Source organism: Lagenorhynchus albirostris, chromosome 9 (genome assembly GCF_949774975.1).
Source record: "Lagenorhynchus albirostris chromosome 9, mLagAlb1.1, whole genome shotgun sequence".
NCBI classification, from domain to species: domain Eukaryota; kingdom Metazoa; phylum Chordata; class Mammalia; order Artiodactyla; family Delphinidae; genus Lagenorhynchus; species Lagenorhynchus albirostris.
In genome coordinates this window covers 5,482,982-5,496,989 of record NC_083103.1, presented here as the reverse complement: position 1 = coordinate 5,496,989, position 14,008 = coordinate 5,482,982, and the positions used below count along the sequence as shown (strand labels likewise).

At 55.9% G+C, this 14,008-nt stretch overlaps 1 protein-coding gene across 1 annotated transcript; it reads left to right on the top strand.

Moving 5' to 3' along the window:
* The first annotated feature begins 2,085 nt into the window (after positions 1-2,085).
* On the top strand, positions 2,086-13,964 carry ANKRD13D (ankyrin repeat domain 13D). Its single transcript, XM_060158431.1, has 15 exons — positions 2,086-2,290; positions 2,865-3,000; positions 3,127-3,251; positions 4,110-4,155; positions 4,238-4,381; positions 4,608-4,797; positions 10,473-10,539; positions 10,937-11,018; positions 11,240-11,301; positions 11,409-11,539; positions 12,481-12,638; positions 12,728-12,844; positions 12,930-13,093; positions 13,173-13,261; positions 13,608-13,964. The coding sequence occupies exons 1-15, from the start codon at positions 2,201-2,203 to the stop codon at positions 13,804-13,806; spliced, it is 1,800 nt and encodes a 599-aa protein (XP_060014414.1). The 5' UTR covers positions 2,086-2,200; the 3' UTR covers positions 13,807-13,964.
* The last annotated feature ends 44 nt before the right edge of the window (positions 13,965-14,008 follow it).

Sequence of the window (14,008 nt, the reverse complement as noted above, 5' to 3'; positions counted from 1 at the left end):
ACTTAGTGACTGCACGACGAAGATGGCAATGGAGATGCAGCCCGAACCTGGATAGGCTCTGGGGAGTCCTTGCAGGCTCTGGACCGGGGCTGCATGATGAGAGCTGGCTGTAGAACAAGTTGCTTGTTACCACAGGCAGGACGTGTGGAAGGAGGTGAAGGACAGGAGGCAGGGAGACAGGTGAAGGGCCACTGATTCTGTCCAGGGAAGAGATGTCATAATGATGGTGGTGGTAAAGGAAGAGATGCAAAGGGGTCAGATGGGAAGAACGTGGCCCAGTGGGAATGGGCGGGACCTGGGGACGAGACAGAAGTGGGAGTCCAAAATGGCACAGCAGGAGGCCTGTGCTATCACTCAGAGTCACGACAGCCAGGGAGCAGAGCTGGCCGGAAGGGAAGAGGGTGAATGTGGCTGCATCTGGTTTGGAAACTGCTGATGGATTGCATGGGACATCAGGCACAAAGGTGTCCCAGAGGGAGCTGAAATGTGGTCCTGGAGGTGGCATCAGGGTGACAGTGGGAACAGACAGGCTTTCAGCTGGGAGAAGCCAGACTGGGAGTCGGGGAGGGACAACAGGGGCCCCGGGAAAGGGTTGAGAAGACAGTGGAATTAGGAGTCAAGGGCTGGGGGGGGGGGAGTTATGTCCAAGGCCGCAGAAATCAGGAGAGGCTGGGCCTGAGACAGTCCCGTTAGATTTGGGGTGAAGAGGGCTTGGAGACAGGGTAGCCTCTTTTAAGGAAGATGGAGGCTAGAGAAGGCTGCAGCAGAGGCAGCCGGCAGGGACTGATTTTAGAGTTCTGGACATTCAGAGGCCTTTAAGCTGTCCTAGACCCAAGGACATTACAATGACCTGATGACACCACAGCGTAGGGTAGCAAAGTGATCCCAGAGAGCACAGGAGCCACCTGGCCACAGTGAGAGGGCAGGGTGAAAATGGCAACTAGGGCCTCCCAGCCCAGAGACGCAGCTCAAACATCTACATCAAACTATCTGGTCATTTTTTAAATAGGGAGACTGAAACCAGAAGGTCAGCCTTGGCCAAGCCTGGCCACTGCCTCACCAAAACCCAGGCTAAGGCCAGGGTAAGGACACCGGAGCTCAACCAACGGAGGAGGCCTGCACCCTGGTTCCGGTGTGGGTGGAGGGGCTGGCCCTGATTTCGAAACTCTCCTTCCTCTCCTGACACTGGCAGCAAAGTGCAGCCTCTGCAAAAGGGATGTACGCGATGGATGAAAGCAGCCACTCACGGTGAACAGCCCTCCAGAAGACCTAGAGCTAGCCAGGCCTGCCCCCCCCCGTACCCCCATTCCTGACTCCGGTGCACCCCCCACCCCAGGGCAAGGTCCAGCCTGTGGTGTGCCAGCAGCATACACTGGCCCAGGTCCCCGAGAAAGGTGCTTCAGGCTAAGCTGGTCAGCATTTAGGGGCATCTCAGAGGCGATGGGGAGGCAAGCCCGCACCTCGCATCCCACCCGCACACACAGGCCTGGTCTGTAACCGCGGGGTCTGGGTAAGAACACGGGGTCACAGGCAAGGAACTGCCGGGGAAACGCGCGTACCCCAAGAGCCACCGGCCCGCGGCCCGCTGAGCACGCACGCGCACACTCGCGCTCACGTCCCGGGGACCCCGGCCCCGCCCCTCGCCGAACCGCCCAGTCTCCGGACTCCCTCCTTCCCCTTCCGGACCCGCCAGGATGGGTCTGCGCCGTGTCTGAGACGCCCCCTGCCGGGCGCTGGCGGAGCTGCATCCAGGCCCCGCCCTCCGGAACGCCCTCCGCAGACCCTTCCCGGCTGAGACCCGGGCTGAGACGCAGGTCCTGGCTTCTGCCCTGGCGCACGTGGTCACCAGGGCTGCTGGGCAGCACCCCTCGCCCGCCCCCGGCGAGTGCCGGCCGGGCTGAGGTTTCTGCGGCTGCGAAGCAAGGGCGCGCCAGGCCCGACGCCCCGCCCCGCCTCGCCCGACGCCCCGCCCCGCCTCGGCGCAGCCCCGCCCGCCGAGCCCGCCGAACCCGCCCTCCCCTCTGCCTGCGCCGCCGCCGCTGCCGCCACTGCCGCGGGGGCGCGGGGGCTGCGGTGGGCACTGCTCCGGCTCGGCGCGGACGGGAGGCGAAGGGCCCGCGCCAGGCCCGAAGCCGAGGCGGAGCCGGGCCGCCCCCGCCGCGCCCGCCGGCCCGCCCGGGATGAGGCGCTGAGGCCCAGCATGGCAGGCCCGGGCCCCACCTTCCCGCTGCATCGGCTAGTCTGGGCGAACCGGCACCGCGAACTGGAGGCCGCGCTGCACAGCCGCCAGGTGAGGCCCATCGGGCGCCCGGGCCGTCCTCCTGGTCCCCCACCCAAATCTGTGGTCTGCATCGGGAGGCCGCCTGCCCGGCTCCCTCTTCCCGGCCCAGAAGAGAGGTCACCTGCCCCTCGAGCTTGGGCTTCTGACCTCGGCTCCCAGCGCTGGGCCTTGCCCTGTCGGTCTCCCCACTTCACACTGCATCCAGCCTCCGAACTCGCGCCGCACCACCCCTAAGCCAGTCTGAGAAAAGCAGCCCGGTCCTGGTCCCCAAGTCAGTCCAAACTCTTGACATCGGCAGCTGCACCTCTACCAGACCAGGCCCTCCCCCCACCCCACCCCCACCCCTGCCCACCACCACCGGGCCCCCAGCTCTGTCCCTCGCAGAGGGCAGGAGAGGTGGGCAGGCCCTTCCCACCTACCCCCTCTTCTCCTTTGCCAGGACACTCAGGCCACCTTTTGCCATTTCCACCACCTGTGTGCTGTCCTTATTTCCTGCAGTGACTCCCAACCCTGTTCATCCCAGTGGCCTTCTTGCCTTGGCCTCTCCTTACTTGCCCTGTGCTGAGTGTCTCATCTCCCCCAGCACGACATCGAACAGGAAGACCCCCGGGGGCGCACCCCCCTGGAGCTGGCCGTGTCCCTGGGGAACCTGGAGTCCGTGAGAGTCCTCCTTCGACACAATGCCAATGTGGGCAAAGAGAGCTGCCAGGGCTGGGCAGGTACTGCAGAGGGCAAAGGGGCTCCCCTGAGGCTGGCAGCGGGGGGTGGTGGTGGTGGTGTGTGGGAGTGAATGGCCAGGCCTGGAGCCATCTAGAGAGCTCCCCTCAGCAGCCCAGTGCCCCCAGTCCTGCAGGAGGCAGTCAGCACTGGGGACCCTGAGATGGTGCAGCTGGTACTTCAGTATCGGGACTACCAGAGGGCCACGCAGAGGCTGGCTGGCATTCCGGAATTGCTCAACAAACTCCGCCAGGTACAGCAGGACGTAGAGGTGTGGCCAGTAAGGGGGTTGTGGGGCGCCATGGAGGGGACCGTGACAGACTATGTGGGGTAACCCTGCCGGGCCTGGCCTTGGAAGGGCACCCAGCCTGTGCAGCATGCTTTCCTGACACTGTCAGTGAGGTCCCTCTCTCTTGACCCCAACCCAGGGTGATGTAGGAAAGAGAGGCAACCAGGCCCACGTGGATGAGGCTTTTCTCCCTTTGGAGAGAAAGCCTTTTGCCAGCATAGAGGGTCCTCTAGTGCTAGAAATCTCAACAGAGCTTTAGATCATGGGTCTCCTGGTTAATGCAGATTTACTGAAAGGCGGATTTCATCCAACTTAGCAGATGCGGCCTGGACTCCTGTCCACCCTTCTCAAAGCACACAGTGGGTGGGTAGGGGGCCCCCACTGGGAAAGCACACTACCTTGTGCCCTCCACCCCGGGGGCAGGGCCCCAGGGGGTCACTATGCCCCCTTTGCAGATGAGGACTCTGGGATCCAGAGGGGGCAGAAGCTCCCCCAGGGACCCCCAGTGGGCTAGTGGCCAGGTTGAGCCTGGCCCCAGGCTTGCAGATGCTTATAGCCTGATGACTTGCAGACCTTTCAGGCCCCACTTGGCCCACCCTTTACTGGGTGGGGTTTGGCTGGGTTGGGGGCAAAGCTGGACCACGGCGGCACATCACACCTCACTGAGGGAATTCCCTGGTTGGCACTCCGTGCTTTCACTGTGGGGGGCTGGGTTTGATCCCTGGTTGGGATCCCAGAAGGGGGCCTGGGGACGAGGGGCTTCCCAGGCCCGCTGGGCCCTGCTGCAGGCAGGGCCCTGATCGGTGCTCTGGTCTATCTCAGGCCCCCGATTTCTACGTGGAGATGAAGTGGGAGTTCACCAGCTGGGGTGAGTGGGGACCTCTTGGCTCTCAGGGGCCTGGGCTGGGGCCGTTGGGAAAGAACCTTGGTGACCTCTGTGCCTCCTGCAGTGCCCCTCGTGTCCAAGATGTGCCCGAGTGACGTGTATCGCGTGTGGAAGCGGGGTGAGAACCTGCGGGTGGACACCAGCCTCCTGGGCTTTGAGCACATGACCTGGCAACGCGGCCGGAGGAGCTTCATCTTCAAGGGCCAGGGTGAGCTCTGGGGGGCTCCCCGCAGGCACGCAGCAGACCAGGGCCCCCAGGTTCTCCCGTGGCTTGTCCTCTGTCTCTGTCTCCAGATGTGTAAATGGAGGTCGGGGTGGAGGGCGTCCAGAGGCTGAGGCCACACCCCGTGGCAGGAGGTGGCTGAGGGCACCACTGGCCACTGTCTGGTCCTGGCACTTATTCGTCCCCCTCACACCCCCGCGCCGGCTGGCAGAGGCGGGAGCCTTGGTGATGGAAGTTGACCACGACCGGCAGTTGGTGCACACGGAGACACTGGGGCTCACGCTGCACGAGCCTGAAGCGCTGCTGGCCACCATGCGGCCCAGTGAGGAGCATGTGGCCAGTCGCCTCACCTCTCCCATCGTCTCCACCCACCTGGACACTCGCAATGTGGCCTTCGAGAGGTTAGTTGGGCCCTGGCCACACCGTGGGTAGTGCCCTCGAGCCTCTAGTTCAGGCTTCTGGGAGGCTGAGCCCCTCGCAGAGGCTGCTCGGGAGGGGGAGGGGGGTCCCTGCAGACCCGGTGTCTCTTCTGGACCACCTGCTGGTCCTGGGTCCTGTGGCACCTTCCACCTCCTGCACGCCTGTCTATACTGGCAGCTGTCTCCCTGGGAGGAGGCTGGGTCAGGGAGTCCCCAGTTTCCTGACTTCTGACCTCACGTGTTTCCCATAAAAACGAGGATTGAGGCTGCCGTGCAGGGCAGCTGTTTGCAGCAAGGTCGGCTTCTCAGCGGTGCAGCTGTGTCTGGGCCAGAGTCCTTTGTGGGTAGCCTAGGAGCCCACCCTTCCGGCAGGGTGTTATTTCTCTGACAACATGTGCCCCAGTTCCAATAACAGACTTCAGAAACACTTTTTTTCAAAAAACAGCTTTCTTGAGATATAATTTTGTATACTGTACCGTTCACCTATTTAAAGTATGCAGTTCAGTGGTTTTCGGTATCTTCACAGATACGTAACCGGTACCACCGTCCAATTTTAGAACATTTCCGTCACCTCAGAAAGAAACCCTGTACCCTTTAACAATCAACTCCCAATCAACTGCCTTTAACAATCAACAATCCCCTCCCCCCCAGCTAATCTACTTTCTGTCTCTATAGGTTTTCCTGTTCTGGATTTTTATATGAATAGAATAATACAATATGTGTGGTCTTTTGTGACTGGCCTCTTTTGCTTAGCGTCATGTGTTCAAGGTTCAGCCAAGTTGTAGCGTGTAACTGCTACATTCCTTTTTATGGCCAGGTCCGCTGCACGACTATACCACATTTTGTTTATTCATTCGTCCATTGATGGACATAAGGATTATTTCCCCCTTTTGACTGTTGACTATTTGACTATGAAGAATGCTGCTCTGAGCGTTAGTGTACAAGTTTTAGTGTGGACATACATTTTCTTTCTCTTGGGTATTTACTTGCGAGTGGAATTGCTAGGTCCTGTGGTGACATGTGGTAATTAAACACAGATGTTTAATTGTTTGAAGAGCTGCCAGACTATTTACCAAAGGGGCTGCAGCATTTTACATTCCCGTCAGCGGTATATAAGGGTTCTAATTTCTCCACATCTTCACCAACACTTACTGCTCATTATTTATTTATTTATTTTGGTGTTATAACCATCCTAGCAGGTGTGAAGTGGTATTCATTGTGGTTTTGATTTACATTTCCTTAATGACTAATGATGTTGAGCATCTTTTCATGTGCTTATTGGCCGTTTGTGTATCTTCTTTGGAGAAGTGTCTATTCAGATCCTTTGCCCATTTTATCTTTTTCAAAAATTAATTAATTAATTTGGCTGCATTGGGTCTTTGTTGCCGCACGCGGGCCCCCTCCAGCCGCGGCGGGCGGGGGCCACTCTTCACCGCGGTGCATGGGCTTCTCATTGCGGCGGCTTCTCTTGTTGCGGAGCACGGGCTCTAGGTGCACGCTGAGGGCCGTGGCCCGCAGGCCCAGTAGTCGTGGCCTGCAGGCCCAGTAGTCGCAGCTCGCCGGCTCCAGAGCGCGGGCTCAGTAGTTGTGGCGCACGGGATAAGCTGCTCCGCGGCATGTGGGATCCTCCCGGACCAGGGGTTGAACCCGTGTCCCCCACATTGGCAGGTGGATTCCCAACCACTGCGCCACCAGGGAGGTCCCCCTTTGCCCATTTTAAAAATTGGGTTATCTTTTTATTATTGAGTTACAAGAGTTCTTTGTATGTTCTAGGTAGAAATCCCTTATCAGCTACATGATTTGCAAATATTTCCTCCCATTCTGTGGGTTGTCTTTTCACTTTCTTGATGGTGTCCTTTGAAGCACAAAAGTTTTTAGTTTTCATGAAGTCCAGTTTATCTATTTTTCCTTTTGTTGCTCGTGCTTTTAGTGTCATATCTAACGATACTTTGCCAAATCCAAAGTCATGAAGATTTTCCCCTATGTTTTGTTCTGAAAGTTTTGTAGTTTTAGTTCTTACAGTTAGCTCTTTGATTTATTTTGAGTTAATATTTGTATATGGTGGGAGGTAAGGATTCAGCTTCATTCTTTTGCATGTGACTATCCACTTGTTCCAGCACCGTTTGTTAAAAAGACTGTTAATTCCCATTGAATTGTCTTGGCACCCTTGTGGAAAAATCAGTTGACCAGAGATGTATGGGTTTATTTCTAGACTCTCAGTTCTATTCCACTGGTCTGTATGACTCTCTTTGTGCACTGTCTTAATCACATGTTGCTTTGTCGTAAGTTTTTGAAATTGGAAAGTATAAGTCTTCCGACTTTGTTCTTCTTTCTCAGGATTATTTTACGTATTCTGGGTGGGTCCCTTGAAATTGCATATGAATTCCAGATTCAGCTTGTCAATTTCTACAAAGAATTCAGGTGGGATTCTGATACTGTTTGTGTTGAATCTGTAAAACAGTTTGGGGAGTGTTGCCATTTTAATAATGTTAAGTCTTCTGCCATGAACGTTGGATATTTTTCCGTTTTAGATCTTTAATTTTTTTTCAATGATGTTTTGTAGTTTTCAGAGTATAAGTTTTACACTTACAGTAAATACATTTATTCTAAGGATTTTATTCTTTTTGTTATAAATTGCATTGTTTTCTTGATTACATTTTTGAACTGTTCATTGCAAATCTATAAAAATACAATTGATTTTTATATATTGATCTTACATCCTGCCGTCTTGTCAAACTCATTTTTTAGGTCTAATGGGTTTTTAGTGGATTCCTCGTATTTCTTATATGTAAGACCGTGTCATCTGTTAAGAGTTTTACTTCTTCCTTTCTAATCCGAATGCCTTTTATTTCCTTTTTTTTTTGTCTAAATGCTTTGTCTGGAACCTCCAGTAGAATGTTGAATAGGAGTGGCAGGAACAGACATCTTTATCTTGTTTCTGATAAAGAAACAAGGGGGAAAGCATTCAGTCTTTCATCATTAAGTGTGACATTAGTTGTGGGTATGCTTTATCAGGCCAAGGAAGTTGCCTTCTGTTCCTAGTTTGTTGAGTGTTTTTATTGTGAAAGGGTTTGGGTTTTGTCAAATGCCTTTTCTGTGTCTATCGATATGATCACGTGACTTTTATTTTCATTCTATTGATATGTGTTGCTATCAGTTAATTTTCAGATGTTGAACCAACCCCGTATCCCTGGGATAAATTTCACTTTGTCGTGGTGTATCATTCTTTTCATGTGTTGCTAGATTTGGTCGGCTACTATTTTGTGTCCATATTCCTAAGAGGTAATGGTTTATCGTTTTCTTGTCATGTCTTTGCCTGGTTTTAGTATCTGGACAGTGCCTCATTGAATGAGTTAGGCAGTGTCACCTCCTTGTCTGTTTTTTGCAAGAGTTTGTGAATAACTGGTATTAATTCTTCTTTAAAAGTTTGGTGGGATTCTTTGGTGAAGCCATCTGGGCCTGGGCTTTTCTTTGTGGGTACTTTTTGGTTTGTTTTTGTTTTTACTGCTTCAGTCCCATTACTTGTTACAAGTCTGTTAGATTATCTACTTCTTCTTGAGTTAGTATTGGTAGTTTATGTCTCTCTAGGGTTTGTTTACTTCATCTAAATTATCTGATTTGTTGGGGTACAATTGTTCATCATATTCTTTTATTTATAATCCTTTTTATTTCTGTAATGTCAGTAGTAATGCCCCCTCTTTCATTTCTGATTCTGGTAGTTTGAGTCTTCCTTCTTTGTCAATTCCATTGATGTTTTGAAAGAACCAGCTTTTGGTTGAATTGATTTTCTCTATTGTTTTTCTATTCTCCATTTCATTAATTTTCACTCTAATATTTATTATTGCCTTCCTTCTGCTTGCTGTGGGTTTACTTTGCTCTTTTCCCAGTGTCTTAATATGGAAGGTTAGCTTATTGATATAAGATCTTTCTTCTTTCTTAATATAGTTATTTACAGCTATAAGTTTCTTTCTCAGCATTGCTTTAGTTGTGTCCCATAAGTTTTGGTATGTTGTATCTTCGTTTCCATTCATCTCAAAGTATTTTCTGATTTTGCTTTTGATTTATTCTTTGATCCATTGGTTATTTAGGAGTATGTTGTTTACTCTTCCCATATTCATGAATTTCCCAAGTCATCTTTTTTCTGTTACTGATTCTGATTTCATTCAGTTTTTTTGTTGTTGTCTTTTTTAATTTTTTTGCGGTACGCGGGCCTCTGACTGTTGTGGCCTCTCCCGTTGCGGAGCACAGGCTCCGGACGCGCAGGCTCAGCGGCCATGGCTCACGGGCCCAGCCGCTCTGTGGCATGTGGGATCCTCCCGGACTGGGGCACGAACCCGTGTCCCCTGCATCGGCAGGTGGACTCTCAATCACCGCGCCACCAGGGAAGCCCAGTTTTTTTTTTTTTTTAATTAAGGTTGCTTTCTTGTTGTTGTTGTTGTTATTTATTTATTTTATTTATTTATTTTTAGCCACGTTGCCTCTTTGCTGCTGCGCTCGGGCCCTCTCTAGTTGCGGTGAGCAGGGGCCGCTCTTCACTGCAGTGAGCGGGCTTCTCATTGTGGTGGCTTCTCTTGTTGCTGAGCACAGGCTCCAGGCGCGCAGGCCTCAGTAGTTGTGGCACGTGGGCTCAGTAGTTGTGGCTCGCGGGTCCAGATGGCTCTGCGGCACGTGGGATCCTCCCGGACCAGGGCTTGAACCCGTGTCCCCCGCAGTGGCAGGCGGATTCCCAACCACTGCGCCACCACGGAAGCCCTCATTCAGTTGTGATTGGAGAACATTCTGTGTATGATTTCTGTCCTTTCAGTTGTATTGAGGTCTCTTTTATGGCCGAGCCCACGGTCTATCCTGAAGAATGTTTCACATGCCCTTGAGTGGAATATGTATTCTGTTGTTGGGTGGAGTGATCTAAGGATGTCTATCAAGTCTAGTTCGTAGCGTGTTCAAGTCTTCTGTTTCCTTGTTGATCTTCTGTCTGCTTGTTCTATCCATTATTGAAAGTGGGGTACTGAAATCTCCAACTATTATTGTTGAATCAGACATAGCTTTATTTTTAAATTTTTATTATGGAAAATTTCAAGCACATATGAAAGAAGAGAGACTAGTATGATGTTCTCATCACCCAACTTCAGCATTTATCAACATTTTGCCAATCTTTTTTTTAAATTTTTTTTTGGCCACGCCGAACGGCTTGTGGGATCTTAGTTCCCCAACCAGGGATCGAACCCAGGCCCTCAGCAGTGAAACCGCTGAGTCCTAACCACTCGACCGCCAGGGAGTTCCCAACATTTTGCCCATCTTGTTGAATCTACCCTTCCTCACTTTTTTCCTGTTTTCTTTTTCCCCCAACTATTTTAAAGCACGTCCCAGATGTCGTATCATTTCAACAGTAAATGCTTCTGCGTGTGACTCTAACAGATAAGGATGTTTTTAAACCAAGCCCCAACGCCATTATCACACCTAGCAAAAATTAATAATTCCCCAGTACTTTCTAGTCCTCAGTCCTCTGTTCATTTGTCCCCAGCTGTCCAGGCAGCCTCCTCAAGGCCCCTGTGTGTTTCACAGCAGGAAGGCAAATTGGAGGGGGTCTTTGGAAGGGACGACTTTGGCCAGAGTTGGGGGGTGTGGGTCCTCATGAGCTCCTGTTTGGTCTGTTTCAGGAACAAATGTGGTATCTGGGGCTGGCGGTCTGAGAAGATGGAAACCGTTAGCGGCTACGAGGCCAAGGCAGGAGAGGCTAGTGGTGGGAGCTGGGGTAGGAGACGAGGCCCAGGAAATCTGCCCCTTCTCCACATCCACCCTGTGTGGAGGGAGACCCAGCAGCCCGTGGGCTCCGGATGCCCTGTGTGGCCATGGGAACAGTGGGGCCCGAGTGCCCAGCCCCTGCTGAGCACGCAGGGATTACCCACAGCACGGGCCCCTACCCGGATCACCGAGATGAAGCCAGGAGCATTTTACCCTCATTAGTGACTTCCCGGGGTTCAGACCCCACCCCCTCCACTGTGGGGAGTGAGATCCTATCTGTCCCTGGGGACAGGAGGACTTGGGTCCTGTGCTGGTGAGGCTGAGTGTGGGCAGCAGGCTCTGAGCCCCCAGCTCCCCCTGTGTCCCTCCTGCTCCCCAGGTGTACAGCGCCACCAATGTGGAGCTGGTGACACGCACACGCACGGAGCACCTCTCCGATCAGGACAAGTCGAGGAGCAAAGGTAAACCCAGGTGCGCCTGCCTGCTGCCCAGTCACACCGTACGGGGTGGTCACCCTGATCTGGGGTCAGGGCCAGAGTATCTGGGACCAGCTGGAAGGCTTCCCCGTTCCCGTCTGCTCCGCCTTCCACCACAGGGGAGGCTCCCAGGGTGGAGGCTAGGTGTGGGCAGTCTGGGGGCAGTGGCCCCAGGTCCCCTCATGGGCTCCACCCCTTCTCCTTAGGGGGGAAGACTCCATTCCAGTCCTTCCTTGGGATGGCCCAGCAGCACTCCTCCCACAATGGGGTGAGCCGGGACTGGGGGGCGGGGGCTGGGGGCCGACTGGCAGGGCCCACTGGGCGGGGCCGGGCCGGCGCCTCCCCAGCGCTAAGCCTGGTCCCGGGGCCACTCAGGCTCCTGTGCAGCAGGCAGCCAGCCCCACAAACCCCACCGCCATTTCCCCCGACGAGTACTTTGACCCCAACTTCAGCCTGGAGTCGAGGAACATCGGCCGCCCCATTGAGATGTCCAGCAAAGTACAGAGGTGAGGTCTGGGGGCTGGCGGGGGGCTTCCCTCTGGGACAGGGGACCCTGCCTGGTGCCCCCGAGCCCTTGCAGACCCTGTCACACACAGGGCCCCCTGGAGTGGGGGACTCACTCACCCAGCTGGCTGCCTTCTCGACTCACTCCCTGGGGGCCGGGCCAGGTCTGCTTTAGCCATGGTCCTTGGCACCCAGCTCGGGGCTTGGCTCAGAGGACTGGTCGCTCTTCTTGGTGAACGAATGAATGGGCAGCACCACCCATGTATGGTTTTCTGTTCAACTGAACGAGCACCTGCTGGGGGCCAGCTTGTGGCAGACAGGAAGGGCACGCGGCTCTAACACCTCCTGGCTTCGTGGCCCAAGGAATCACCTTCCCCTCTGAGAGTCTGTCCTCCCCCTCAGTAAAACGAGAACAGTTGCCTTTGGCCACCTGCTCACAAAGGTGCTGTGAGGCTCTGATGAGCCGTGACTTCTGGTGCGTCTGGTGGGCCCAGCACCGTGCCAGGAACCTCACGTGGACTCCCTCAGCCACGCAGCAGCGGGGCTGGGATGCGACCCCAGCGGTGCGGTCCCGAACTGTCGGGCTGTGCGGGGCCCCAGAGTACGGTGAAGTGCGACGTGCTGGCTGGCTGTGGGCCGAGGAGGAGGGCAGGGCTGTGGGCGAGGCGGGACTGAAGCCAGGAGCTCAGCCCTGCCCTCCTCGGCCAGGAGAGCTGAGCTGGCACAGCGCCCGGGCCCAGCCTGAGCCCAGGGCCGGGGGCAGCTCAGGCTGTAGGCCAGAAGGACATGAGCTCCTGCGGGAGGCGGGCAGGAGCAGCTGAGCAGAGAAGAGGGTCCCCCAGGCCAGGTGGAGAGCAGTAGAGGCAGATGTCCAGAGTAGGTGCGCCTTAGCAGAGGGGCCACCAGAGGTTCCTTGACCCACGTCCTGCGGTTGGCCGGGCAGGTTCAAGGCAACACTGTGGCTGAGCGAGGAGCACCCGCTCTCCCTGGGTGACCAGGTGATGCCCATCATCGACCTGATGGCCATCAGCAACGCTCACTTTGCCAAGCTGCGGGACTTCATCACCCTGCGCCTCCCGCCCGGCTTCCCGGTCAAGATTGGTGAGAGGGTGGGCCGGGCAGCAGGAGGGCCCCCGGAGTGGGGTGGGCACGGGCTGCAGGGCTGGCTCAGGCTCGACATCTCCTCACAGAGATCCCCCTTTTCCACGTGCTCAACGCCCGCATCACCTTCAGCAACCTGTGTGGCTGTGACGAGCCCCTGAGCTCAGTGTGGGTGCCGGCGCCCGGCTCTGCCATCGCAGCTTCAGGTACCGCCGTGGGCGGGCGCGGGGCCGTGAGGTTCGCTGGTCTCTGTGCACCAGGGGCTGAGCACGACCCCTCTGCTGCACCCAGCGAGCCCCTTCCCCTGTGAGGTGGACCCCGCCGTGTTTGAGGTGCCCGACGGGTACAGCGTGCTGGGCGCAGAGCGCAGCGAGCCCCTTCGCGACGAGGACGACGACCTGCTGCAGTTTGCCATCCAGCAGAGCCTGCTGGAGGCGGGCACGGAGGCGGAGCAGGTGGGGTGCGGGCAGGAGCTGGGCCCCGGGCGTGGGCAGGGGTGGCAGAGGTGACAGCTCCGGGCTCTGGCTGCTGCAGGTGACTGTCTGGGAAGCCCTGACCAACACCCGGCCTGGTGCCCACCTTCCCCAGGTCACGGCTTACGAGGAGCAGCTTCAGCTGGAGCGGTGAGGCCCTCCGGGACCTGCCAGGTCCATGTCTCAGCCCCGCCCTGCCTCGAGGACCCTGCCGGCTGGGGGGGTTCTTGGCTGGTGGGGTCAAGTAGCAGGGAGGTGCTGGCCCCAGGACCCCACACCCTCTTTGAGGCCACCCTCCATCTTCCGTGCTGCCCACCAGCGAGGGCGGCACGAGGGATGGGGAGACAGGGCCCGGCCTTGTCTCTTGTCTCCGGTCCTCGGGTCCCAGCCTCCCTGTCCTTATCTTCGGCCTCTGCAGCCATGTCCCAGCCCTCGGCCTCCTCCCCAGCCTTAGCGCTCACGGGTCTGCTCTCCCCTCTCATGCCTCGCCTGGAAGGGCCCTCCAGGAAAGCCTGCAGATGTCCACAGAGCCTGAGGGTCCGGGGGCCCCTCTCAGGGCGCCCCCGAGCTTTGAGGAGCAGCTTCGCCTGGCCCTGGAGCTGTCTGCGCGGGAGCAGGCGGAGTGGGAGCGGCGGGGGCGGCGGGAGGAGGAGGACCTACAGCGGACCCTACAGCGCTCGCTCACGGAGCTCTGAGCCCCGCCCTCAGGAGGGCTGCCCGGGGCTGCACCGCCCCCTACTTTTGTAACTTATTTATTTATAGACACTCTGCTGCTGCTGGGCTTGGGGCCTGGAGCCCTGCGGCTGGGCGTGCATTGGAGACTGAGATGGAAATAAAGAGACCCTCAGCAGCAGGCTTGCTCCGCTCATTGGGGGGGGGCTGCGGGGGAGTGCTGGG

What these genes read in the sequence shown, in the direction of transcription:
- ANKRD13D (XM_060158431.1), top strand. Translation starts at nt 2,201, where the DNA reads ATGGCAGGCCCGGGCCCCACCTTCCCGCTGCATCGGCTAGTCTGGGCG. An exon ending in AGCACTCCTCCCACAATGGG is followed by an intron (nt 11,302 to 11,408) that starts GTGAGCCGGGAC and finishes GGGGCCACTCAG; the next exon opens with GCTCCTGTGCAGCAGGCAGC. An exon ending in GAGCAGCTTCAGCTGGAGCG is followed by an intron (nt 13,262 to 13,607) that starts GTGAGGCCCTCC and finishes CTCGCCTGGAAG; the next exon opens with GGCCCTCCAGGAAAGCCTGC.